Here is a 26,354-nt window from a genome sequence, read left to right on the forward strand (position 1 = left end):
AACCCAGACCCTCGTGTGCAGCTAGTATTAATCTCTATCTGCGATCAGTGCTTAGTATTACTCTTCCCCCACTCCTGGAATCTGAACATACAGAATCTTTTGTGCACCTAACTTTTAGGAGTATTTGAGTGGAAAGCCTTTCGGCAGGTGGGTGTCACTGCGGGCAGCATTGCCGGCCACCATGATGTATCTGTCCAATCTTGTACTAGAACGAGTGATCGCAGCAATGGCAGCAGTGTGGACTGTTGCGTTTGCGGCCTCATCGGCCATAGAATTCCCTTCAACATGAACGCCAACAAGTTGATGACTCAATGGATGGATAACATGAGCTTGTGGCAAGAATTCTTTCAGCCTCGCCACTTGCTCCCAAAGCAGCGTGTGCTTGATTGTGCAACCCTTTGAATCTCAAAATCCATTCTGGCCCCAATAGTGAAGATATTCATTATAGGACTGGACACAGTAGTACGAATCACACACTATACGTTTGGGGAATTTGGGATCCATACTTTGTAGTGCCAGTATCGTGGCTTTGAGTTCTGCCAGCTGCGCTGTACAATTCCCTAGAGATAGAGAGTGTGTTTTTTTCAGGATGTAACTTTCCGTCATCCATGCACCCCTTTACAATTGCGCATGTCACAGAATATTGGTGTTGTGTCCCTACGGCCGGCTGAGCAGATCCATCAGTGTAAATGACGTATTCATATTGATCTTGAGGCATTATTTCCTTCTGCAGAGGAAATTCTTGTTCGTACAGCAGGAATGCTTGTGTTTGTAGTGTAGAATCAAATCTGTAGTCTACATCTGTTGCAGTGAGAGAGTTAGCCCATTTAATCCATCTTGGATGAAATGCTTTGGAATTTGGAACGCTTGCTTTAGTAAAGGCCTCTAGTGTCGGGACTGGGGTAACGACAATGATTTGCTTACCGTGAGCCAGTGCTCTCTCTCTCTATCACTACCGCAGTGTGTACCACAGTGAGTATTTTCTCAGTGGGTGCAAAACGCATTTCAGCGTTTGTGTACAAACGTGATTTGTATGCTATTGGTACAATATCACCTTCCTTGAAAGTGATATAAGTGTACCTGGTTAGTTGTGTTTACGTGTGTGCAAATGTTTGGAAGGAATGTATGACAGTATTCTGCATGTATTTATCAAGCATGCCTTGGGAACGCCGTCATTAGAACAATTGTGTCTTTAGCACGCATTCATTCTGCATGCAAGTCGTTATAACGACCTGCCACAGGGAGATGCTGGATTTTGGAATAATTTAATTTACTATTCCAGCTTAAGTCTGCGCAACAGCAAGGAAGGTGTTGGACTTTAATTCCAACACCATTCCACAAATGCGCCCCCCTAAAGCAAGTTGTTGTAATGACTTGTGTGCAGAACGCATGCATGCTAAAGACGCGTTTGTTCTGTTGCCAGCACTGTGAAGGCTCAGCGTGATTGAGGCTTCCTCCTAAAGGACATTTCCCGTTTGGAAGCTATCATATCAGCTTGTACGGAACTTAAAATGTTTGTGTGTTCCTGTGTTCAATGGTTGATTGAAAAATCATGTATGATCAAGTCGTAGAAATGTACTCGTTTTGCGTAATCCAAAATGTATGTTCTGCCAAAATTTTAAAATCCTAAAATGGATTGTAGTCTTTGTTGTTGGAGGTTGGAGCAGTGCACATTTTTGGAAAAAATGTGCTGCCAGGATTTTCCCTTCACTTGACAACTCATATCCCAGAAACATGACATTCAGATGTGCATTTTTTGATTTTTTGAAATTAAATTTGTAGCTCAGGTGAGCAAACCTAATAATTATGTGGTTCACTCTAACCAAGTGTTCCATTAATTCATCGTCCATCAGATAAATATCGTCTACATAGGACAATACCTCCTCATCAAAATTTTGAAGTAACTCTGTTAACCTGGCTGAAAACAGCCCAGGGCTGTTCTTATACCCTTGAGGTAAATGACAAAATTGACAATGTGAACCTAGCTCGGAAACTGTGGTCAAATATCTGCTTCCAGTCACTATATTCTGACAGAAGAATCCATTTGAGTTATCTAGTGTTGTATTGCATTTCTTCCGCACAATGTTATTCATTAGTGCAGCACAATGTGCATTCTGTACTGCAAAGGAGCATGTGGAAGTGTTGAAATGTCTGTAGTCTAAAACCAGACGATATGAATTGCTCGGTTTCAATGGATTATTCCTGGGTGAGGTTCAATTTTCTATTACACCCTGGTCCTCAAGTTGTTCTAGGATTTCCATAACTTTCCTTTTAGCTTCATGTTTTATTGGGTACTATCTCTGGGGTTGAGGAACTGTTTTTAATGGGATCTTGTGATTAGCAGACTCATCATCTCACCCTACATGATTTTGATAAAATGCAGGCGATAATGCCCACTCCTTGGCATATGAATGTTTAACTGATTCTGGAACGAGGTCAGATAAAGCAGGTCAAATTACCGTCTCTCTCAGTGGGCATTCCATTACGAACTCAGGTGGCCAATCCTTTTCAGTCAAAAGAATGTCGTAACCGTAAGTTAGGTTCTCCCAAAATAGAGCCTTGATGTTCCTGGGTATGTCCTCCGCCATTTGAACCGTTATTTCATAACGATGTGGGACACTTACCCTTGTATCAGGTTTTTCCATCGTGATATGCTCATTCAGTGCTGCTACCACCAGATAATCCATCAGGTTCTGGCAAACTATTGTGACTTCTGCCGCAATGTCCAGCATCATCATTGCCCATTCCCCGTTCAGAAGCAGAGTCCTCAGTAATCTGGGCATGTCTTATTTTAATCCCTGCTACTTTCTTCTTGAATTGAGGTTTTTGAGTCTTGAGTTTCTCCTCTTTAAGGATGTAGTCGGAAGTGCAATCTGTTTCCCTTTTCGGCTTCACATTCTCTTCTGATCTGCGCTCTGCCTGCCCATCTCTCTTCGAATACCTATCGGATTAATCCTGATTGGAACGAGAGGAACGTGTATCAGTATCCTGATACAGGCTTTCTAATATTATCATGGCTTCTTAAATTGTATTTTTTATCAGTGGATTCTAGCTGAGGAGACCCACCCCGTGATTGTTTCATATTTTGGTTATTATTTTTTTGTTTATTGTCCCATTTCTTCTATGAAGGATAAGGTGCTTGCTTTGAGTTATCCTTTTCAGAATTACTGTTAACCTGTGGTTTCCCAGATCTGGCTCCCAAACTATCTCTACCTAGCGTAGCATAAGTTCTTCAATAATTTTAGGTAATTCCCGCTGCGCAGGAGTGATTTCCCTCAGGCGTTGGTGTATAGCCAATGCTGCTGCTTCCCCTTTTATGTTACTTAACATAATGGTTGATATCGCAGCAAAGTTGTCCATCCGTTTCCTCCCCAAGTCAAGGGCAGGACTCATTCTGTACTTGTTTAAGTACATCCGGTAGAACTGCCATTGAAAGGTTTCCATGAGTTCCTGTGTAAACTGCCACGAAGATGGGCCCCAAGTGGCATAATCTTCCACCGGAGGAGCCATCCCCACTGGCAAGCAAATTGTTATTATTCTGTGTTTGTCATGCAATCCCGTATGGGAAAACTGCTTCAAGCTGACTTGTTTCTGTGCTATCCAGAACAGAATTTGCTCCAGACTGATGGGAACTTTTCCCATGACGACATTCAACGTTGGAGGGCTGATCCCCGTGGCAGCCAATTGTGGCTGTGCAGCCTGAGCCGTCCGCGCAGGGTTAACTGAGCGTTTGCATAATGTAGTGCGTGAGGTTTTTGTACATTTTTACTAGATCTTCGAATACTGTTGTTACGGACAGCACAATCAGTAACATACATCACAACACTGACATGCCCACCACCTCCCGGGATGCCCCTACCCAAGACTCCCTCTCCCCCGCCTCGGTAAACATGGCGCAGCGTCTCGCCCTACTAGAAAGCCAGCTAGAATCGATTTTCCTGGGCCTGAGCAAAATCTTATCAACCCTTGACAGGGCCTGAAAGCCCAGTCAAACTCCTCCCCGGACTCCAACTCTGACTAGCTCCACCGAAGCAATGCACCCTAGTGGGATCTCATCCACCCTCATGACCCTGACACAGAGACCCATAAGAACCGATACAGTGATCCCGATACACAGACCCATAAGAACTAAACCCGCAATGTCCTCAGAGGAAGCAGCTGATATAGCCTCAACGTACGACTCTCCCCCCACAGCCGCCCCAAAATCCAAGTGATCACGGGATTCAGAAGAGAGTACCCCCCCCCCCCCCCCAGAAATCTCCAAGACCCCCGGCCCTCCTCACTTCCATACCTAGGGCATCACCGGGAAAAGGACCACAACAAAGAGGGATCCGCCACCAACTGCATGCTCATAAACTGCAGATCAGCCCCCAAACATGCAACTGATCTAGCAGAAGTCATCCTCTCGCATGACATAGACATTGCATTCATCACAGAGACTTGGCTAAATGAGTTCTCCTCACCAAACTTGGATATGCCTGTGCCCCCAGGCTTTACTATTATCAACAAAGACAGAAAAGAGCAAAGAGGTGGGGGTATAGCAATTATACACAAGAACAACATCGCCATTGTGGAAATGGACACCTTCAAGTACAGCACCATTGAATGTCTTACTGTCAACATCAAGACCAACGATAATAGAGCAATACTCTGCCATCTTCTTTATCACCCCCCAGGCAACACCTCCGCATTCAGGGAACACTTTTCCGACTTGATTGCTCACTGCTCACTCAGTGACTCCAGCAATTTAATTCTTGGTGACCTTAACCTACGTTGGAACAAAGTAAACAACCCGCTAACTGAATCCCTAAACAATCTCTTACACAACAACAATCTAGCTCAACACTGCTCAGAGGAAACGCAAAACAAAGGAGCTACCTTGGATGCAATTATCGCTCAACGCGATGCAGTTACGATTGACCACATCCTCCCCGTGGACTGGTCTGACCGCCACATCATCCGATTCCGCATCAACCAAAAAGTGCTATCCCAGTCCCGCTCGCAAGAACCCCACAAATGGACTAGAAATCTAACTCAGATTCCCCTAGCCGTCCTAGAAGAAAGGATAAGCGCGCTCCTCCCCAGCACCAATGATCACCTCACCACAACTGAACTCACCTCGCTCTACAACTCAAATATGTCGGCCACTCTTGATCAACTAGCCCCCATGAAATTAAAGAAAAACAGGAACACTCCTTCCAGATCATGGTTTAACACTGACATCAACTCAGAAAGGAGACAACTAAGAGCCACAGAAAGACGCTGGAGGAACAACCCTACCGTTATCGTCTGCGACCAACTCAGAGCAGCTCGCAGGAAGTACAACAAACACATCACAAACAATAACACCTCGTTTTTTTGCACCGCGCTAGACAACGCAAAAAACAGACCCAGGGAGCTTTTTAACATCATTAGGCAACAAACCTCCAAGCCCGCTCTGTCCTCAGTGCAGGCTTCCAAAAAACTGCGCGACAACTTTGCCTCATTCTTTAAAGATAAGACCACCAAGATTGAACTCTCTCTGAACATCAACATCCCCCCTCCCATCAAGAGCATCACGCCGGGGTCTAAAGACATTGCATCCAAGTCCCCCACTAAACCCTGTACAGCCTTGAACCCCATTCAAGAAGCAGAGATAGTCAAACTGATCTCCACCTCCAATCCCTCATCCCACGCCATAGAGCCTCATCCTCCACAATTGACCAAAAAGCTGAAAATCTCCCTAGCCCCGCTCTGGTGCAGAATCATAAACAGCTCCCTGAGAACCGGAGTCGTTCCAGATTGCCTCAAAGTTAGACAAGTCACACCACTGCTGAAAAAATCATTCCTTGACATAAATGACCTGAACAACGTTAGACCTGTCTCTAACCTACCTCTTCTATCCAAAATCCTGGAAAGATGTGTGCTCCGACAACTAACTCAACACATGGATAGCATCAACCTTCTTGATTCCCACCAATCAGGCTTCAAACAAGCATTTACAATGCAATGGTCTCGGCATTGTTAAAGTTAGAGCTATTGGCATTGCTCATGACATTATTTTTGTTTATGTTTTTGTTTTTAAAACATTTAAAGAAACGGCATTGTCATGAGCAATGCCAATAGCTCTAACTTTAACAATGCCGAGACCGTTGCATTGTAAATGCTTGTTGGTTAAATGACACCAGCGGCGGATCCCGGTACTCACCCCCAAATCCTAGTCCGCCGCATTCTCCCTTTCGTGGTCCGTCCAGGCGCAAGATTCCGAGACCCGAAACTCTCTCCAAACTTCCCAAAAAACAAGCCTGTCCACCGTCAAATCCTCCTGTTGTCGTTTTCCCTCTCCAAACACGGCAGAAATCCTGGAACCACTGCAGCCAGCCACAGCACAAGGGGTGTGATGGGAGGAACAGCAGCGCATGGCCAGAGGAGCAACTAGACCCACCTCCTGCAGAAAGAAGCCCCAAACAAGCCCGCTGCGGAGTGCACCCTGGTGCCACTGAACCTGCTGCACTATAGATAGCTATGTCGGGTTGCAGCAAAGTTCTAAAGGACATAAATATAAGCGTTGACCAGGCAAGAACGACTGCTGTAGACAGAAGTTCGCACTATAAGAGAAAACCCTTAAGAATGCCCATTTCAAGATGGCTGCCTGCCTCAGGCGGAGGCTGCCGATAACCGAAGTTACCTGCTTGGATCGCCGTGTCCTACCACCCATCTTAGAATGGGCAAGGGTCATGTAAACAACAGCGAGAAGGCGTGGATTTTACCTTCGGGTAAAGTTCATACTATATTAAAACGCATAAATAATAAATATATTCCATTATGTGTATAAAGTTTCGATTCTCGCACTTCGGAAAATGTATTTTTTTGTATTCTTTCTCTCAGATCTCATTTCTAGGATCTCTTCATTTTATGACTGCAGAGCAAGTGTACAACTCTTCGAAAAGAACTAATAGTCTATTGTATTTCTATTTAATTGCTGCTAACTTATTAAGAACACAGAATGAAATAAAGCCGCTTGCATTTAAAAGCATCACACACAGCCTGCAGGCTCCGCAAACATGGTAACCGAAGTCCCGGCCACCGTTCTCTCGTCACAACCCCGCGACAAGTAAAGGTTTCCACGCTGATACTTTCCCCCGGGCTAATGAAACAGCGAGGCACGTTTGACCATACGTAACACTCAGCTGTGCGAAACAGCTGTTTGGGCCATGCTGGGGACGGCCACTAAGCCGAGCTGTGTGGCCCGCTTCTGGCTGGCGTTGGCTATGGCTTTCCTGCTGGCACAGCTGCTGCATCGCAGCGTCAGCACTGCCTACTTCCCTCGCACCCTGCTCTGTCTCTTCGAGGATGTCATCCGCTACGGCAAGACGAAGAGCGGATGGGAGGGGCAGCGCTTCGCCTGGATGAGTAGCTGTGACGCACCAAAGAGGTGAGCACACCGGAAGAAAAAGTTCAGCCGGAAGCGAGCTGTCCTGTCCTGTCCGTAGACAGCGTGAGATTCAAAGATGAGCGATGCTTAAGAGAATGAATGTAAGGATGTACAGAGAGGGTTGGGTGGGAACTGTAGACAGTACTACTCAGGGTACCCAAAGGTGGGGGAAGCAGTTTTCATGTAGATGTGAAGGTGTGCGTACAGGGGGCAAGAAAATCATTAACGGGGAGAGCCAGCCAAGGGTCAGGCTGGTCTCTAAGAGCCCTTGCTCGATCGAAAACTTAAAAATACCTGGCATTTGAATTAAGCAACAAAGATCATGTGAAAATGCGTCTCACTTTAAAATCAAAAAGGTATTTCTTTAATATGCTGACGCGTTACCCCGTAATATATCAGATTATTTTTGTAAAGTGTACGTGCTAAACTCCTGTATTGGAAAGCGCTCGTATGTGATAATAACCCAGAACAAGCCGAGGGCACCGGAAGACACCACTGCCTTTCTCCGAGGCAGAGCAGAAATGCCTCGGAGAAACGCAGCGTTGTTTTCGGATTCAGGGGCGTGTTTTGCTGTTATCTCCTCCAGCCATTGGCTGGAGGAGATAATTAGACTTTCTGCAAAAAACACGCCCCCCGATCCGAAAAGGACGGGGCATGATCGGAGTGACGGGACCTCTTCTCCAGTGGCTGGCCAGCATTGAAGAGGCCAGCCAATGGAGAACAGGGGAGAAGAGGGGCGGGTTCAAGCCCCTCTTCTCCAAAACATGAAATCTCTCGACTTCCGGTTCTGCCTTCGGCAGACCGGATGGTCCCGAGACCTAAAAAGGCTGCAGCACTGAAACCGCAATCCTCAACGCCATTGATGATATCCACAAATCACTTGATTCGGACCAATGCTGCCTCCTCATTCTACTAGACTTATCGTCAGCCTTCGACACGGTCGATCACAAACTTCTCATTAAGGTTCTTTAAGAAAGGGCCGGCCTCAAGGAGGTGGTCCTACACTGGCTCTCCTCCTTCCTTCACAACCGCACCCAAACAATTAAAATCAAAAGTTTTGTTTCGGACCTACAACCAGTCAGCAGGAGAGTCCCCCAAGGTTCAGTGCTCTCCCCACAACTTTTCAACATTACATGGAACCCCTCACCACCCTACTCAAAAAAAACAACATTCCCTTCTATCTGTATGATGACGATACACAGATCTGTCTGGAAACCTCCTCCACTGATGACATTCAAAGACTCAATGACACACTAAGAGAAGACCAACACTGGCTGTTAAGTAACCACCTAAAACTCAATCAGGACAAAACGGAAATACTCCTCATCTCGAACAAAGAAGAGAACCTTCAAATTGTGGAATGTCTAAAAGCTATTGATGCGCTCAACGGGAACCTCACTTTGGCCGACTCTGTAAAATTACTAGGTATCACGCTAGACCCGAAATTGGACATGACCAAACACATTAAGAACTCAGCCAAGAGCGCCTTCCTCAACCTGAAGCAACTGAACAAAATAAAACCTTTCATCCAGCCCAAGGACCTCAAACAATCCACCCAAGCATTAGTGTTGTCAAGACTAGACTATGGGAATGCAATAGCAAAATCACACCTTGCCCCCCTCAAAACAACTTTCAATGCAGCAGCAAGAATGGTCACAGGAGTCAAGAAATTTGATCACATTTAGCTCGCACTCAAAGAACTAAAATGGCTCCCAGTGGAATGGCGTGCTAGCTTCAGAAAAGCCTGCCTCACGCAACAAAGCCCTACACACAGGCAAACCGGAATATCTGGCTTCCAAACTCAAAAAAGCAGGTCAGACCAGGAACCTCAGGAGTTCGAACTCTCTACTACCTATCCCGCTGAAAACACGCAAACAAAAAAACGCAGCCCGGTCCTTCGCTGGTAACACACCCAAAATCTGGAACTCTATTCCCCCCACATCAGAACTATCCCCTCCTTTACAAAATTCAAAACACAGCTTAAAGCCCTTTTTCTCGATCGTTCCCTAGCGAACCGATAAGAGCCGCCGAAGCGCTGAAGTAGGCACTTCGCCCCACTTCGACTCTGTGCCCTCAAGACTTCTAACTCCTCCTCCTCGTACCTGACCTTGTTCTCGTTCACTGCTCCCTGAAAGAGGAGCTCTGTGTACGACAACAACTCTCTTCTAACACATTCCAAGGCCTCAGCGCCTCAAGGTCACTCACCACGTTGGAACTCTCCGTTTATGATCTATACTTATACTATTGCTGTATTTTATGTTTCTTTGCAACATGACTGCTTTAAAGCACTCCGATACCCTCGGGTCTGGCCAGCGCTATATAAAACTCCTTAAATTAAATTAAAATTTCTGCTGCATTTAAATTGTCAACATTAGGATGTGGTATATAAGCAGCTACGACCTGCCAGGTCGCTCCTTCTTTACTGAGCGGACTGAGTCTGACATTTTCTATAGTAAGGGGGAGAACACTTTAAAACCAATTTATGTGTTCTTGGTAAGTTAACAGAATTTCTATGTACACATTTGGAAAGTATTTGTCTGGTGTTTTATCCTCAATATAAGTGTGAAAGAATTGTGTACATGCATCAGCAGCCGGGAACTTAACCCAGTTTGGAACTCTCCGTTTATGATCTATACTTGTACTATTACTGTATTTTATGTTTCTTTGCAACATGACTGCTTTAAAGCGCTCCGATACCCTCGGGTCTGGCCAGCGCTATATAAAACTCCTTAAATTAAATTAAAATTTCTGCTGCATTTAAATTGTCAACATTAGGATGTGGTATATAAGCAGCTACGACCTGCCAGGTCGCTCCTTCTTTACTGAGCGGACTGAGTCTGACATTTTCTGTAGTAAGGGGGAGAACACCTTAAAACCAATTTATGTGTTCTTGGTAAGTTAACAGAATTTCTATGTACACATTTGGAAAGTATTTGTCTGGTGTTTTATCCTCAATATAAGTGTGAAAGAATTGTGTACATGCATCAGCAGCCGGGAACTTAACCCAGGAGTTCTGTTCTGAATGCCTCATGTGCCTCAACCACGAAGGTTATGACCCCTCCCTTTGCCAGGATGCCGTAATGTAATGATTTCTTAGTAACTGCATGTCTGCAATTTTCTGTAATGTTTTGTCTAACCTCTTATTCTTCAATGTCCTTAGATTGTTCGGTAATTTATTAAATGAATTTATGGAGCTAGGGTTTGGCACAATGTGGGAAAATGTTATCTTACAAGCTTGAATTACCTACAGCCAATACATAGGTTATACCTACTCAGCTGAGGCGGATTTTCCTTCCCTCCACAGATGTCTCTGGTTTGGAGGGGAGTAGGGCACTCTGAGAAAAGCACAAATGAACTACTTAGATAGACTGTTGAATAAAAACCCAACCAACATTGGCAGTGCCATGTCACGTAGTTTCAACTAATCCGTAACACCTGAGCGTTTGTTGGACAACATAAACATTGGGCGAGGTGCCTAGACTGATTCCGGGCAACTCCGCAGGATATGTTGGCCCAGAGACCAGCTAGCTCACAGTGCCACCATAAGGCCCCCTAACCTTACCAGGGAGCGAATAGTTTTTGGCAACCACTGAACATGACAACTCTGACCCCTCAGGGATCATGGAAACCAATCCGAACCTTTCGCTCAGTCACTCGTGCTTACTTCAGAGAAATATACAGATTACTCAGTGGGACGTTTTCGATATATTTATTGACATTCTGGTACAGAATACATGTGCTGCGATAATCAGTAGACAGAAGCAGATGAATGGGATTACAAGTACCAAAAGTGTATATTGTAGATACAGTTCTACCATGGTGCTAAAACAGTGTATACATGCAGGCATATAAACAAGGCAGTAATCTGGCGTATTCCTACTTTATGAGACCCTACTCTGGGTGTACCTAGGGCCGTATTACAGATGACTGCACCAGCGCTAATTGTAGCTGTGCGCCCGAGTATGTCTGTGTTTATGTGCATTTGTGTCAGTGCACTAATAAAAATATGCGCACACGCAAACACACATAAATACAGAGTTCAAAGTCTGCGCCAACATCATGACGGCATTACAGACTGATCATCTGTAAGGCAGTTGGGTGCATACTCTGGAGCACAGCGACAATTAGCGCTGGCGCAGTCATCTGTAATACAGCCCCTAAAGTGTGTGTAGGTGTGGAGCCAAGAATCCCCCCAAGGGACGATTCAACCCCATTACCTTGCGGGAGAGAATGTAAGAGCCCGTCTTGGTCAGGAACTGGACACCCCCTCATGGAGAAGTCAAATCGCTGCATAATGAAGTCTCAGCATGCAGGGACCCTCGGTGTTAACTGAAGCGCCTCCTCTGCTAATCTATTGAGATGCTCATTATTAATAATAGAAAGCAGCCTTGGGATATATGTTATAGATTATCGATATAGATTATGAGGTATAGGTAAAAATCACAGTGAATCAGATTATGCGTTATTTTTCTGACATTAACCCAATTAAATTGTATGCAGAAGATCTAACTTGTGAAGATTGAAATTCAAGTTATCCAAGCATCCTTTAACATTAACAAACAGTCTACCAATTATAGAGGATATAAGGTCAATCATCATAAAACGGAAATTATGTTGTTTAACACCACTACTGTAGGCAACCCTCCGCTGTTGAAATTAGATTATAATACATTGCCTAAAAGATGTTTGGGAGTACATTTTTCTGAAAATCTAGATGATACGTATGCCCGCATCTACATTCTGTTGTTGCATAAAATAAATAATGCTGATAGAGTGGATGTATATGTCCCTCAACTCAGTATGGCTCATCACCCTTATGAAGATGTCAGTTTTACCCACTTTTTCTGTTTTTCTTTTGTACCACTCCATATTATTTACCTGCTAGTTTTTTCAAAAGGTGGAAAGTAGGCTAATTAGTTTCATCTTAGCAAAAAGAAAATGAAGATCTAAGCTCAAAAGGTCTGTGTCAGAAGGTTGTATGGGATTTCCAGACATCTATGTATTTTATTTGGTCTCACTGTTGTTTAATTTTGTACGCTTCATAGGGTCAGAAAGAACAAGCTGTTTCGATAATGCACTAATCAATCATTTATATATTTCAATAACAAATCTTCCTTGTTGTATGAATCCATTTTAAGTGCTTGGTAAATTAAGTTGATCAACAAGCTCCTTTTCTGATATTTTAACATCACTACCATACTTTTGAAACTGCCTCTCCCAAACTACTTGACTCTTGTAATCCTTAACAACAACTTTCCTAGCCAACAATGAAATACCTAGTCTATTTCTAGGATGGGTATTGTCTTCCTTCTGGTCATGGTAAGAACTTAACTCAAGATCCAAACATTAACCATAGTAATAAACCATGGTTGCTGCTTTCATTTATTTTTAGTTAAAATTAGATTTCTTACACTATCTACCCCAATTATTGTTCATAGCACAACAGGCCTAAAAATCTTTATACAACAAACTCAAGTAAACTACCTTTAGTAACTGTCATTCTTAGGTGCAAAAGCATAACATAGGCACAGAAGTATGAATTTTCTAGAAGTGGAAAAGAGAATGCAGAATTGCCTTAACTCATGCTGAATGGAATAGGCCATGCTCTTTTAACACATCATCTATCTGAAGACCTAATCTGCTTAGGATCCATTTTTTGCATTTGGTTTTTATACTATACTTCACATTACCTGCACAGGATAAATAAGAACATCTTGAATGCCTGCCGCAAGCACTCTGACGCATTTCTTGGTACACAGTAGCACAAAAGCCAACTGACTAAATACTGGAGGTTGTTTTTTTTGTTTTCTCCTTATATTCATTTCTCCAGAATTATCAACACTCGTCTGGAAAACAGCAAGACCATGTCTAGGTGAGACCTAATTTTCAAAGTGAAAGATAAAGGTGCAAGAATTCATCTTTATTGCAATGCTCCTTACATGATCCTTAAAAACAGCAAAGTTTAATTCAAGTGAACTTCCAGACTTTTACGCTTGGTGGACCAGCTTGACAATGTTTGTGCACTGAAGCATGGCTATCATTTTCTGAACAAATAAGTTATTGACCAGTAATATGTGTACCTTGTTTTTGCATCTTAGAAGAGTAACAAAAACAGAATGATACATCGAAAAATACTACCTAATGATACAGGCACTTGGAGGAGGGTTAGCACACACAGCTATTTAAGGAGAGTTTGATTTCTGCTAAAAAGGAGAAGTCCTGGCATCCCTGCAAGATTTGAAGCAATCAGTCACACTAGGGCTAGTGAGGAGTTGGACAGGGGACTCTCTTCCAAGTTTGTGGTTCAAGAATTTAGATGCAAATCTCACTGAGGCTGGCCCACTGTATTGGTATTTGGTGTTTGAAGGCTTTTTCTTGCATTTGTGAAAGACAAGATGTTGCCCATATGTTCTGAATAAACAAACAATGGACTTTGTTTACCTTTGGGCAGCTTAATATTGGTTTTAAAGCCTGGTGAGCCCTCGTGTTTTACACTTCGTATTCTACAATTGTTATTCTGTGTGTAGGTGTTTGTGTGTCTGAAGTGAACCTTATTCCCCAGCTTTCTGCATTGTTGATTGTCAGACTAGGAATATATTGGAGTCTTTTTTTCAGACAGCCTGATCAAAGGGCCCCTTCTCTGCATCTATAATCTATCTCAATCACCCCACCTTCTGCCATTGTTATAATTGTATGAAAATCATTTAATCGCTTACCTGTCCTTTCTCTGACTCTAAATCAAAATGAGTACATATCCTAGATGAAAGAAACAGGTCTCTTTAAAGGTTAAGCTTAGTGTCATGTTTTGGACTACAGTGCATTCACTGTGCATTCTACATTTAAAGCAAATGGGGCAAAAGTAATTTACTATGCATCTTGTTTTGCAACCACACGTCCTCTAGCATAATCACTTCTGTCAACGCCCCTTTGATTTCCAAAATGTATCCTTTGACATAAGAACCCAAACTCAGGGTATCTTTCCAGAAAGACATTTTGGCTGTGGGTCACCTCTCTCAGATGTTTTCAGTTGTAACATTGTACAAGCAAACATACTCTCCTGTCCTCCTTCTACATATAGACTCTGACTGCGTTCCTCACCTTTTTTCTAGGCTTTATCTTAGTCTTCTGCATGATGCTACTCTGTAGGCATTGAAACACAATCACGATATCCCATATAGGATATTGGTGGAGATTATTAAAAAGTTCCATCAACCATATTTTTGCAGACTCAAATCACACAATCAAATATCTATCTGAGTCAGTTTGCCCGTCTCCTTTCTTCTCACTGCCCTGCACATTTATTGGTCCCCACTGACATCTTTCATAACTCCCTGGAGGTGGGTTTTGTGATAATCTACTCAGCCCATCTTATCAACAAATATTCTTTAGTGCGGCACCTGTGGTCAAAAAGCACAACTATTGAGGATACCATAGTGACTTATCTTTTATGCAACTTGGATGGGTCTGCTGGTGCTGGTTTCTACCGAACTCGAATATATAAAACGATGAATCTTCTTATCTTAATTCACACTGATTTACCATTTCACGTTCTTACTAACCAATAGGCCTTTTTATCTTCACAACATTGATCGGATGGCATTTCAGAGTTGAATTGATTTGTTTTGCAGACTAAGTTCAGCTCTGCCTGTCAATACAGTTGTATCTATTTAAGTATCTGGTTTTAATCTTGTGGCACAATCTAGGATACGAGCAATTTCTAGCCATGACTTAACCACTGGGACGTTTTCGAGCTTGTGAAACTGGAAGACAGATTTACCCTCAAATTATTTGCAAAATTGTTCCTCTAATGCAAAGTCGTCGATTACACCGATTTTCATCTATATGCGCACAGACATATATATATATATAGAAATAAAATGAACTCTAGACGACTTTTGAAGTTAACAGAGCAGACCTCTTGAAACTACATCATTGCCAATCTTGAAACCAATTCTTTTAAAATAAAAAGCAATTTGTCTATTCCATGTTAAAATAATCTTTTAGCAATTTCTAGCAATTTAACAATCCATCCTACTGTGCCCCCTTAAAATCAGCCACCATAAAACAGTTTACATTAGTACGATAATTTTGCTGTTACAAGGTAAGAAAAACTTTACAATTTGTAAAATGTTGTTGATTCTTCTCCTTCTAGCAAATATCAATATAACCCTCAACCTTTACCCTGTTGACGTTTCTGAAATGCAGTATTTCAGTTACTTTTCAATGCAGCATTTAAAACGTAAACGTCTGTAGTAGTGAGTGACGGCAGAGTATGAGTAGTAACCTTCAATGTAAGGTATTCTACTATGAGATTCTACAAAAAAACAGCCCAAAGCATACAAAAATAAGAAAAAATGTGAAAGGCACACCTATCAGTATGGCTTTCTAATATTAAATATGATGTGCAGAAAAAGTTTCTTTCGAGAAAAACCTGACAGCAAACATTTTTGTTGCCAATAACATTTTAACTATTATATTTTCTGTTGTCAAACGGAATTGAAAGGTAAATACTTTTGTTTTTTTTAAATGTAGATAAAGTTTAGCAATAAAATGTATCAAAACAGACACTTTTGCCATGTCAGCCATTTAACACGCTGAATCCCTTATTACTTCCAATCAACTTCTTTACTAGGTAACTCACGAATGTTGCAGTACAAATCTTGGTGAAGAACATACGGCTCATGGGAAAATCAGCCATGAACCAGGACTTACTATTATATGGAAAAAAACAACGACAACAAAAATAATCATTTTTTAGCCACAACTAAAAAGTAGACATCTTTTGCTTATCATTATATAAGGGGTGTGTAAGATTCATTATTCCATCTATTACTTCAATCAAAAAAATAAAATAATAAAATCTTGTAAAAACCATCAACTGTACCTTGCCATTCCCAGACTGGAAAAGTTGGAAGGAACTATCAGTACATCAAGCCTGGAAAATGGGTGAGTTCCCAGGGTATCATGAGCAGCTGAGAGGCACTGAGGTATGAGTGGAAGGATAATTTCTCTGCAGCGATTTAAAAGGCACTGTGGGGCATATAGCCGATGAGGAATGACCACTTGGGCTTCTGCTGCCGGGCTGCTGAGGCGGCATGGGTACTGCATGTGAGCACAGTCTCCTTTAGACAATCTGAAACATCAAGTACAGCGGGTGGATTAAAAACACTTTAGAAATGTATAAATATTTAAATACTGCTAAGCATAACATTTGGGGAGTCAATTCAATACAGCCTTCTGCCCAATATATTCTACCCACAATTTGTGAACATAAATGAGATGAGTCACATAAAATATATGAATAATATGCTGGACTTTAATCGAAAAAGATTGATTTAATAATTTAGGGCAAACCTAGCCAAATCAGATATCAATGCTTTGAAAAGTATCTGGTTTGCCCTGGTATTGGCACCAAGAATCAAAACAAAGATGACAGGAAAAAGGTTGATCAACTAGTTGAAATAAATGAATACAGAAATACAAAAGGAAAGTTTTGGCATATTTAAGAGTTTAATGGGCTCTGTGTAGTTTGGTTCTTCTTATTACATACACTCGTTTCTCAAAGGTCGTTACAGTATGGGCCCAACTCACAAATGTAAATTTGGACATAAACATACGTTTATGACATAATTTCCCTTACTTCTTTCTGGCAGAAATTCACAAAGAGATTCCTGGCAGTCGTAAACCCATTTACATGTGCGTAGATCTCTGCTAAAAGAGTGGAGTTCTCTGCACCTGAAAATATCACTGACATTGTGGGAAAATGGGTGTGGTTAACCTTCGAAGTTCGTGAACTTCTACAAATATGTACATTTGTGAGCATTCACAAACTCCTCCCATTCCCCTTTTCACCCTAAAAAGGGCCAGATCTTTACTCTAGCCAAGGGCAAGGATAAATCCCTTTCCAGTGTGGGTAACGGCTCACCACCAGATTTGGAAGGGATATGGTTTCTAAAGGGGAAAAATATTTTTCTAGTGGAAAAGTGGGATTTTATTTCCTTTTAAAAGAGTAATCTGCTTGGAATCTTATATGAACTTCCCATAAATCTGCCTGGAAACACCAGGTGCACAGCTTTACAGATGTACTCTTGGGAAATGATTTCCAGAAAGTCAGAAAATTACATCAAAGCGGAACAGAGATCTCTGCCTGTAATTTTCCAAGTTTCTCTGTGAATCAGGACAAGCATACATGCAGATGATAAGGTCTAATTTGCTATTTTTACCATTGTTGAGTCTGGAGGAGGCCATAGTTTACAAGAGGTAAAGCCTTGAGTGGTTCGCGTTGCCCCTCTCCTCCCTCCCTCAACAATGGTAATCAATAATTGTATTATCTCTTATCGTTTATAGTGCCATATTTATTTTCATTGGCATGGCATAAACTATTTTCATCTTCTTGCCTTTTTTTGCAGAAGAAGAACCCACCACCCAAAAAATAACTCACCCACAAAATGCCTCTTTAAGCCTAAAGGGCTAAAGCATTTAAGTAAACAAAACACAAAAACAATTCTTCTATAGCATTTCTTACATCGAAAGAATGGATGGCATGCTTATGACCAGGTCTGTGGGTGACAGTACGTGTTGAGTGTCTGTCTTTCCCAGATTCTGATACTACTGTGGGTTGAAGAAGGGAGATGTGGCACAAGAAGAAGTTCCACTGGTCTAGCCAAGAAGCAGGGTGACTGCAAGACATTACCTCACTCACTTTGAATAATGAGGAAAGCTAAACGGTTTTTGTGGCTCATCGAAATGTGATTATTCAATGACAAGCCACAACTAAGAACTTTACATCTGCTTCTGTGTGGCCGCAGGGAACCCTGTAATCTTGACACCCCAAAATTTACCTCAATCAGAATTCCCACAATTCGATGAATCAGAGACAGTGTTAAAGTGCAATTTTATGAGGCAATGTGTCTAAAATGATTGAAAATTTTACATTCATAGCAAATCAGAGCAGTTTAAAAAAACGTCATATTGCCTTAGCACCTAAGCACTATCCCACTACATGAATAATTATTCTACACGCTCCGTTCTAACATCATCCAGAGATGGCGGAACAGACTAATTACATGAACAACAGCAACCTATTATTAATGTATTATGAATGAATAGGGTACAGTGCACTAATGGAAGGACCTTGAAATGTGGTTACAGTTTGTGACTGAACCAGGGATAGTTCATCGAAACCAGCATGTCCAATGAGAAACAAAATAAACAAATAATATTCTGCTTGACTACATGCTGCAGAAATGACAGACAGTAAGATGTGCAGGAGGGGGAAAGAATAGAACCAAGAAGAGTGACATCCTTTTTGCTAAATATCGCTGCCAGGGCCAAACTGAGGCCTAGTTAACAAGAGTCAGGAAAACACATCATAGAAATGTTTTTAAAAGCAACAACATCTCATCAGTATGTACAAGTGTTAAACCACATATTTCACTTTGCTAATATTGCACAAAACATAAAACAAAAAAATCTTCTACAACTGCCTTGGTTACTTGTTACAGGCGGTGCTTTCTGGAGCACCATACAATGTTCCTGCTCCGAAGCTAGCTCAATGGGTATTCAATTGCAGTAGAAATAGGGCTTTGTGTTAGAATTCACAACGGGCAGGATAAATAACAAGTGTGTTTTAAGGTATATCTTTGAGTGGCAGATACAATTGCTGGAGCCGAACCCCAATAATCATCTAAACCCCAATATTTTGAACACGCCAATTCTTACCAAATTGATTCAGTTTACAAATCTCCAATAGCGCTAGTGGTTTGAGACTGCCTTCCTTCTTGAAAGGAATATACATTTCAGCAGAGTAAAACAAAATAAATGAGGAAAAACTAATAACTAGGTTCTAGATCAAAAATGAGGCAAAAGTACATTTATTATTGAGATTTTCGGAAATGTGGCATAGAGTAAAATGCATGAAAATACCATGAAGGCTCAGTCTCCTCTCATACCCCCTCCGCCCACTTTGGCAGCCAGGAACCTGGGAGTCACCTTTGACGGTGACCTATCTTTCAAAACCCAGATCCACTCAGTTGACAGAAATTGAATAGGAATACTCAAGGCTCTCAGGAAAATCCTTCCCCTTCGCCCTTGGGAGGCCTGCAGAACTGTAGTTTGAGCAACAATTCTCTCTCCAAGCTGGACTATGCGAGTGCCTTGTACCTGGGTCTACCCGCATACCTAATCCGGTGACTCCAAGTGTTCCAAAACACAGTAGCGCCTTCTCTTCAATTTGCGAAAAGGCACCCCTACTTCACCCTTCCTGGCCAAACTGAACTGGCTCCCAGTCAGCAAAAGGATCACGTATAAAGCACTCACTTTAGCACACCGGGCTCCGCACAATGCCGGCCCCAGCTATTTGAACACACAAATCATCGAGTGCCAGCCCAGCAGAAATCTATGTTCCAGTAAGGCCCACCTCACAAAAAACCTCTGCTTCAAAAAACTGTGTATGTACTGCCAAAATCTGGAACTGCCTCCCTCTTTAGCTTAGAAGCATGGAAACTGAATCTGCCTACCGCAAATCCCTAAAAAACTTTTTGTTCAGGCAATAATACTCTCTATCCTGTTTTTTCCCTGTTACTTCTTGTGGCAGCGCCGGGACACTCAATTTTAAGCAGCTGTTCGCTATATAAATACCATCGTTCATCTATTTATTCAATTACTGAAATACAGAATCACAAAGCGTGCCCAAATTAGTACAATTTTTACAAACCCGCGAGAGTCAAACTCTTAGAGAGTGCTGGCAGCATTTCCGTAAAAGAAATCTAAGGCAACTGGACAAATCTCAGGGTAAACATAAAAAGTCACCCAGAAGCAGCCCTAAATAGGATGAGCGCCAATAAAAATTAAGCAAAATGAATCCGACAATACTAAAGCCTAAGATCTTTTATACACAAATCAAATATTCTATTAATAGATTCTGCAAATTCAGCATGGTATGATAATTGTTAGGGTTGAATTGGCGAGTCAGAAACAGCAATGTAATGTATTAAAATGTTAACACTAACCCATTCCTTAAGGTAAGAGAAATCTTCCACCTACTATCTCTGCAACTGCATTCCAGAGATGATCAGCACAAAAAGAAACATTTCTCAAACAATGGCTTATAAAATCAATAAGTCTTCAGAGGAACCTCCAGTGGAAGTCCTTGAATATGATACTTTGGGTACACGATGGAAGCACCATTCACAATATACACTTCCTAACACAGTAGTTAAATTTTGAATCATTGACATCATTCACTTGATGCTCCGTGGAAATGAAAGGCCAGATGGTTTGCAGTAGGACAATGATTGGGAGAGGGAATGAGCTGGAGCTAGATGAGCAGAACACTTAAAACTGCATTCATGTTAAAATAAATGCTCCCGGACCCGGTGGATTGGGCAGGTCGAGAGATTACGCGCAGTGCTACAATCTCATTTACACACAGGAGCTATGCCTTGTGCGTGAATCCATCGGGTACTGTTGATGCCTAGGGACCTTACTTATTGGGTAGTTCCAGGTTACTAACAGGTACATTAGGAACAAACACTAATGTCATGAGCAAACCCTGATGCCATTAACAATAGATGTAGATAGTTCACTTAATTCTGGTCCTGAAGAATCGCAAGTTGATTAAGACACACAGCGAGAAACATGTTGACCCTCAAGCTATGAAAAAACGAGGACACCATCACTTGAGATTTAATACTCAAACGAGTGCCTCGTTCACTATTTTTACTTAGGGTAGGAGACCCCCAGAATAAAATTGCCCTTCTAGGTACTCCCAATCCTATTTTAAACACCACACTATGTCTACACAACCTTGTCCGCACACCCGCACTTCACCATACGGCTGTTGGATAAAAAATCTCCGACAAAGAGCCCCTACTATAGGGAGCCCGTGGGGTATTGCACCGCCGAACCCACGAGGAGCAGCCCATATGATGAAGCATGACACCTGCAAAGGTGTGTGAGGGCATTCGAATCCAACATATGGATTCCCTCCTATTGATCTTTTCAGGGTAATAGTGGGACTGAGAGTATCATGACTCTGTTAACTAATCTCTTACTGAGGAACAGCATAAATCCATTTTCATATTCAAAATAAATGCTGTGTCATATGAAAATGTGTCATAACTACTTCACAGTATTAACTACATTTCTAAATGACCCAGTAAACTTGTTTCAAGTACAATATTTTTAATTCATTGGTTATGCGTCATTAAAATTCTTAAATTTCCAAAATAATTTAAACCGACATTATACATTTGCAAAACAATACCACATCAGGAAGGAGGAGTGTTGTAGATTTACCCAAAATGGATCGGAGGGGTGTGCCTATGGTGCACGGAAAAAAAGGACGAGCAGAGGACACCGAAGGCCAAGTCGATAAGTAATCAACAAAACCTGTGCTTGGAAACTTTAAGGTCCAACACAGACTCCTTAGGAACTATTCTCAGTTCTATAGCCCCCCTATACAGAGGGAGAAATGGAGGAAGTGATTGCACCAAAAAATAAATCCCGTCTTTACTAACCTTGACATAAAAGTAACCTGGCTGCTGCTAGTGGAAACAAGGTAAGGAGGATGGGACACTGCAGCACTGACAAAGGTAAAACCACATATTTCCAGATGAAGTTCATATAGCGCTTCATGCCCTTAGGTGAGCTGCTATAAGCGGGGAGAGGGAGCAACCAAAGTGACCCACAGCTTCTCCTTTTTCTTACAGGATCTAGCTGTTTACTTGACTGCTTAACACTAAAATATGTGAATATGTAAACATGGAGTTAACAATAGTAGTAAATCCATGCTTATCTATATTTGCTTTCTTCCACAACATGGTAGTCGATATTCGGGATACAATATTTTTGAAGAACATTATTTTGTTGTCATTATTCGGTTTAAATCAGTCTTTTGAAGCACTACTTATATGTACATGTACACTGGTGTTACCATTCTTCAGAAGTGTTCTACCAACCATGTACTTTATCTTCATGCATGAATGAACAGTCAGCAGAAAGTTTGGACTGTTAAGAAGACCTGTCTCAGCTCTCTTCATCACTGCAATGGATTATTTTGGATGTCTCACCTCATGTCTATTTCTATTAGCCTGTCCTGATTGACAAAGAGCCAGTTTAGCATCAGCTTGTCCACTGAGTTCCTGGTTCTTGCTCTCACAACAATGGGTTCCTGCCTGACTCCTCTTGAATACTTATCGTAGACCCTTGAGACCATTTTACGGTCTCTCACTGCAGGTTTGAGCTGCCATTCAATTTAAACATTTTTTTGGAATGGTTTTCATTTTATTTCCTATTTTTATTTAATATTCATCTAATCTAGGTCATTGGTTCCAGCAGGCATAGCTAACAAAGACCTTGACACTGTCAATGAAAGAGTAATGAAAAACTGAAATAAGGATGTGCACACTGGTCTGTAGCTAGGAGATTTGGGGGGTTTGCCTTTTTTTGTCAGATCACAAACCCCATGTGCAGCTATTTCATGCAGAGTTTCGGAAAGGACCTCACAGAGGATTTCAGCCTGTATTGAGACTGGGCAAAAAACAAGGTTGCAGAATGCCTTTCCTAGAGACCTGTACTTGAGAGTATAGATAAGGCATCTGTTGGTGGTGAACAGTAAAGAGTTATGTGGGTGAGAGATGGTATTGCAGAAGTGGGAAGAAGTAAATATGGAGATGAGGTGCTAAAGAAAATGAAGAAGTGAGCTGTGAGAGGTAGTCGGGAAGGGAGAGGATTCTGTTAATCCTAGAAAGTTTGGAAGTGGGAAAGAGGAGTTGAATGGTCATCAAGGAAGGTTGAAACATTGATTCCAACAGAATAGGCGAGGGAAAAGAATACCAATACTGCCCATAAGGAGCACAAGGGCAGAAGCGAGACAAAAGCCAAGATTCGGGGAAATGTATTGGTGGTCAAGAATGGACACCATAGTAGAAGATGTGATGAAGGCATGTTATCAATCTGATATAAGGAAGCGAGACTCAAGAGGATCCTTTGCCTCTTGCTGTGGTACTGTGGTTCTTGTTGAGTAGGCTGAGACACTATGGGGCCTTTTGATTTATTGTCAGCCCATGAGCAGTTGTTTTTGGATTATTGTTTCAAATGGACTTTGGTCACAAGTGTGAGCTTGTCTACCACTGAAACAGTTACTGAAAATCTTAAGGAAGGGATACCTCAGGCGATAATAACTGGTAATGAGTAAAATTTGTTTCTTCAAATGTTTCTCTCTATACTCATGTTTCCTTTAAAACTACTTTATTGTACTATGTTCATTGCAGTTCTTGAAGTGTTGCTATATTTAATTTTATAATTAAAGAAGGGGTGGGGTTGTTGTGATGTTTAGTTAATGGGATTGAAGGGCTGACATAAAATGTTTACTATGTCATAAGCCATGTCACTGTAGAAAGTTGGCGGAGGTGGGTTTTAGGTTTTGATTTGAGTGGCTGTTGAGATTTGCCTGTGGAGGTGTCAGGGCCTTTGGTGACACTTACATCAGAACCTGGTTTGGACGTTCATGCATCCCTACCATCTTAGCAGATCATCACATCCCATATTTTAGTTTTAGTTTACCTGGGCTTCATGAAGGCTAACACTCTGTTTCCCACTTTTTGCACTCTGTGTTTCTTTTGTTTGCCTCTTACCCTTTCCCCAAGTTGCTGCCACTTTTGTGTGTATCTTATTCTCTCGTGGCTACTTCTCTTCAAACTCCAGAGCTCCATGTTCTTCTCTCCCCTGCCCTCTCGCACTTTGTGTGCTTCTCTCTGTTTCTGCTTCTCTCCCTGCCCTCAGAGTGGCTCTCTCCCTCATGCCATACCATTCCCTTCTTTGCCCACAAGCGCTCCATTAACCCCACCTCCGATGCCAAAAATCTTTCGTTTTTCATTTATCTATCAAAACAATTCGTATCAGTAAATTGAAAAAGAAAGCATACGCCATTCTACTGTTACATGCATGCGTTCTGACGCATACGCATGCATCCATCAAAACAATCGCCATCAGCGGGGATGTCATTTTGCTTTTTTTAATCTTTATTTACAATGCTGCACAACATCAGGAAAAAGTCTAACACTGTAAAGCATCGTCAAAAGGCATTGGCAAAGCAAATCGGTACCAAAGGTGAGATCAATATGTTTTGCCAACGCTTGTTACAAAAGGAACAGAAATACTGAGATGTTTCCACTTTGCCGCTGCTCTGATTAGTTGTTTACAATTGATCACAACATTTCTCTGTTCGTGTGCAAGTCATTCACAGCATCGCTCTATTCACACATTTATGTGATTTTGGAGAACTCTTTAACAGTAAATGTGTTTGTGGTGAACTCATCTTCACCAATATTTTTCGACAAATCTCCAATGTTAACATATTTTCCTTGATTCGTTTGGTAAATAAAGGTACTGGAAGGCTGGGAGCCTTGCACATCACCTACTCCCATATTGCCACCTCACGTGCATTTGGTAGTTGTCACCCATTTTCTCTCGTATTCACCTGCCAGAGAAACTACAATGGGGGCACTCGCTTTTCAAACCGTCACCCTCCAAACAAAGTGTTCATTTTACATTCACCTTAATGTGATTATACTCTTAAATGCATAACTTCACCTGCATTGTAGAGTCAAAAGGTTGACAGGTATGTACTCCTATTTTCCTTGCTTCCACCTACAGCTGGACTGTATCGTTTTTTGCATTTTCCCCCTGAAACCAGCATTGCTATTTGCAGTTTATGCTCAACAGTGTAAGCTGCAATTACACTTCCCGACATAAAAAGGACTTGTGGGACAAAAAGTAAAGTGTTAATGACACAAGCAAAGAGGCAGTGGTAACCCACCATTTGCTAACAGTATTTAATTTACATGCTTAAGCTATTTTTTGTATCAAATTTTCATAATAGTGTGTTTCATTATTAGTAGAGAACTCCTTGCTTAGTTGGTTGGTATTGCCTGATGAGGGGATCGGGCTGTGTGACATCTTGAACAAGAGTATCTAACATGCATTATTTTGCAGTGTGTGCCTTGTATGTTCATCACACACAACATGGACTTGATCTTTTGACTCTTCAATAACACTCTTTTGTTCAGGGTACAGTTTAAATCTGCTGAAGCAGTTTCTCAAGCAGAGGTTTCTACTCCCATCTTTCATATTGCTGTAGGGCAAAATATTGCTTTATTATGAGATTTTCTTTCAAGAAAAGCTGGGTAGTGTGATAAGGACCACTACAAAACCTTATAAAGCACTCTTTTGCAACTAATCAAAGCCCCAAAGATACCAAACAGTAACATTAGTGCATTTGCATGAAAATTTTTAATGTCTGTGTCATTTGGAATACAAAATCGCATGACTCAGAAGCGTGACTATATTTTGTCTTAATTCTAGTTAGTCACTTTCCTCTACAAGTGTATTTCTACCCTGTTTTTCACAGTGTCCTCTGCCCATATATTCTAAAGTATTTTTACTTCACACTACTTTATTTTCAGTCCATATGCTCCAGAGTGTTTTCTTTCCATCATATCACTGTTTTCTCAGCTCACATGCTTCAGGGTGCTTTTCTTTGCACCACTATTAGTTCCCTATATTCACAACACAATTAAGATGTATTCCGTACTTTCAGAATTGCAAGAGAACTTCACTCATTCAAAGCCAGTGTAGATATCTAGTTCCTGGAAGGGAAAAAGAACCTCCAATAGCAAATGGTCAGGATAGGACATCCTTCTCTACCCCACGCCCCCCTTCTCTACTGTTCACGTTTGTAAATCTCTCCCTTTTGCCAATACGACATCACTTGCCTGGAAGGGAACAAATAATGGTCAGCATATGACATCCTTCTCTGTGTTTCTTTGTCCCATTCTGGGCCTGTTCTCTATTTTCTCTCTTTGTCTTGCTATAGGTTGACGGTTGTAACAAGGGGTCGGTATTCCTCCGTTTTCCTCACATCATTAGTTTCCCAAAA

The 26,354-nt window shown here is 41.7% G+C and overlaps 1 protein-coding gene across 2 annotated transcripts in view; it reads right to left on the minus strand.

Moving 5' to 3' along the window:
• AOPEP (aminopeptidase O (putative)) overlaps positions 1-26,354 on the minus strand; it is a 1,648,611-nt gene that overhangs the window by 1,228,547 nt on the left and 393,710 nt on the right. For both annotated transcript variants that reach the window (XM_085632907.1, XM_085632906.1), the window contains one exon: positions 16,299-16,547. In XM_085632907.1, coding sequence (XP_085489033.1) covers positions 16,299-16,547 — 249 coding nt within the window. The remainder of the gene's footprint in view (positions 1-16,298; positions 16,548-26,354) is intronic.

This window comes from Triturus cristatus, chromosome 2_1 (genome assembly GCF_964204655.1).
Source record: "Triturus cristatus chromosome 2_1, aTriCri1.1, whole genome shotgun sequence".
NCBI classification, from domain to species: Eukaryota; Metazoa; Chordata; class Amphibia; order Caudata; family Salamandridae; genus Triturus; species Triturus cristatus.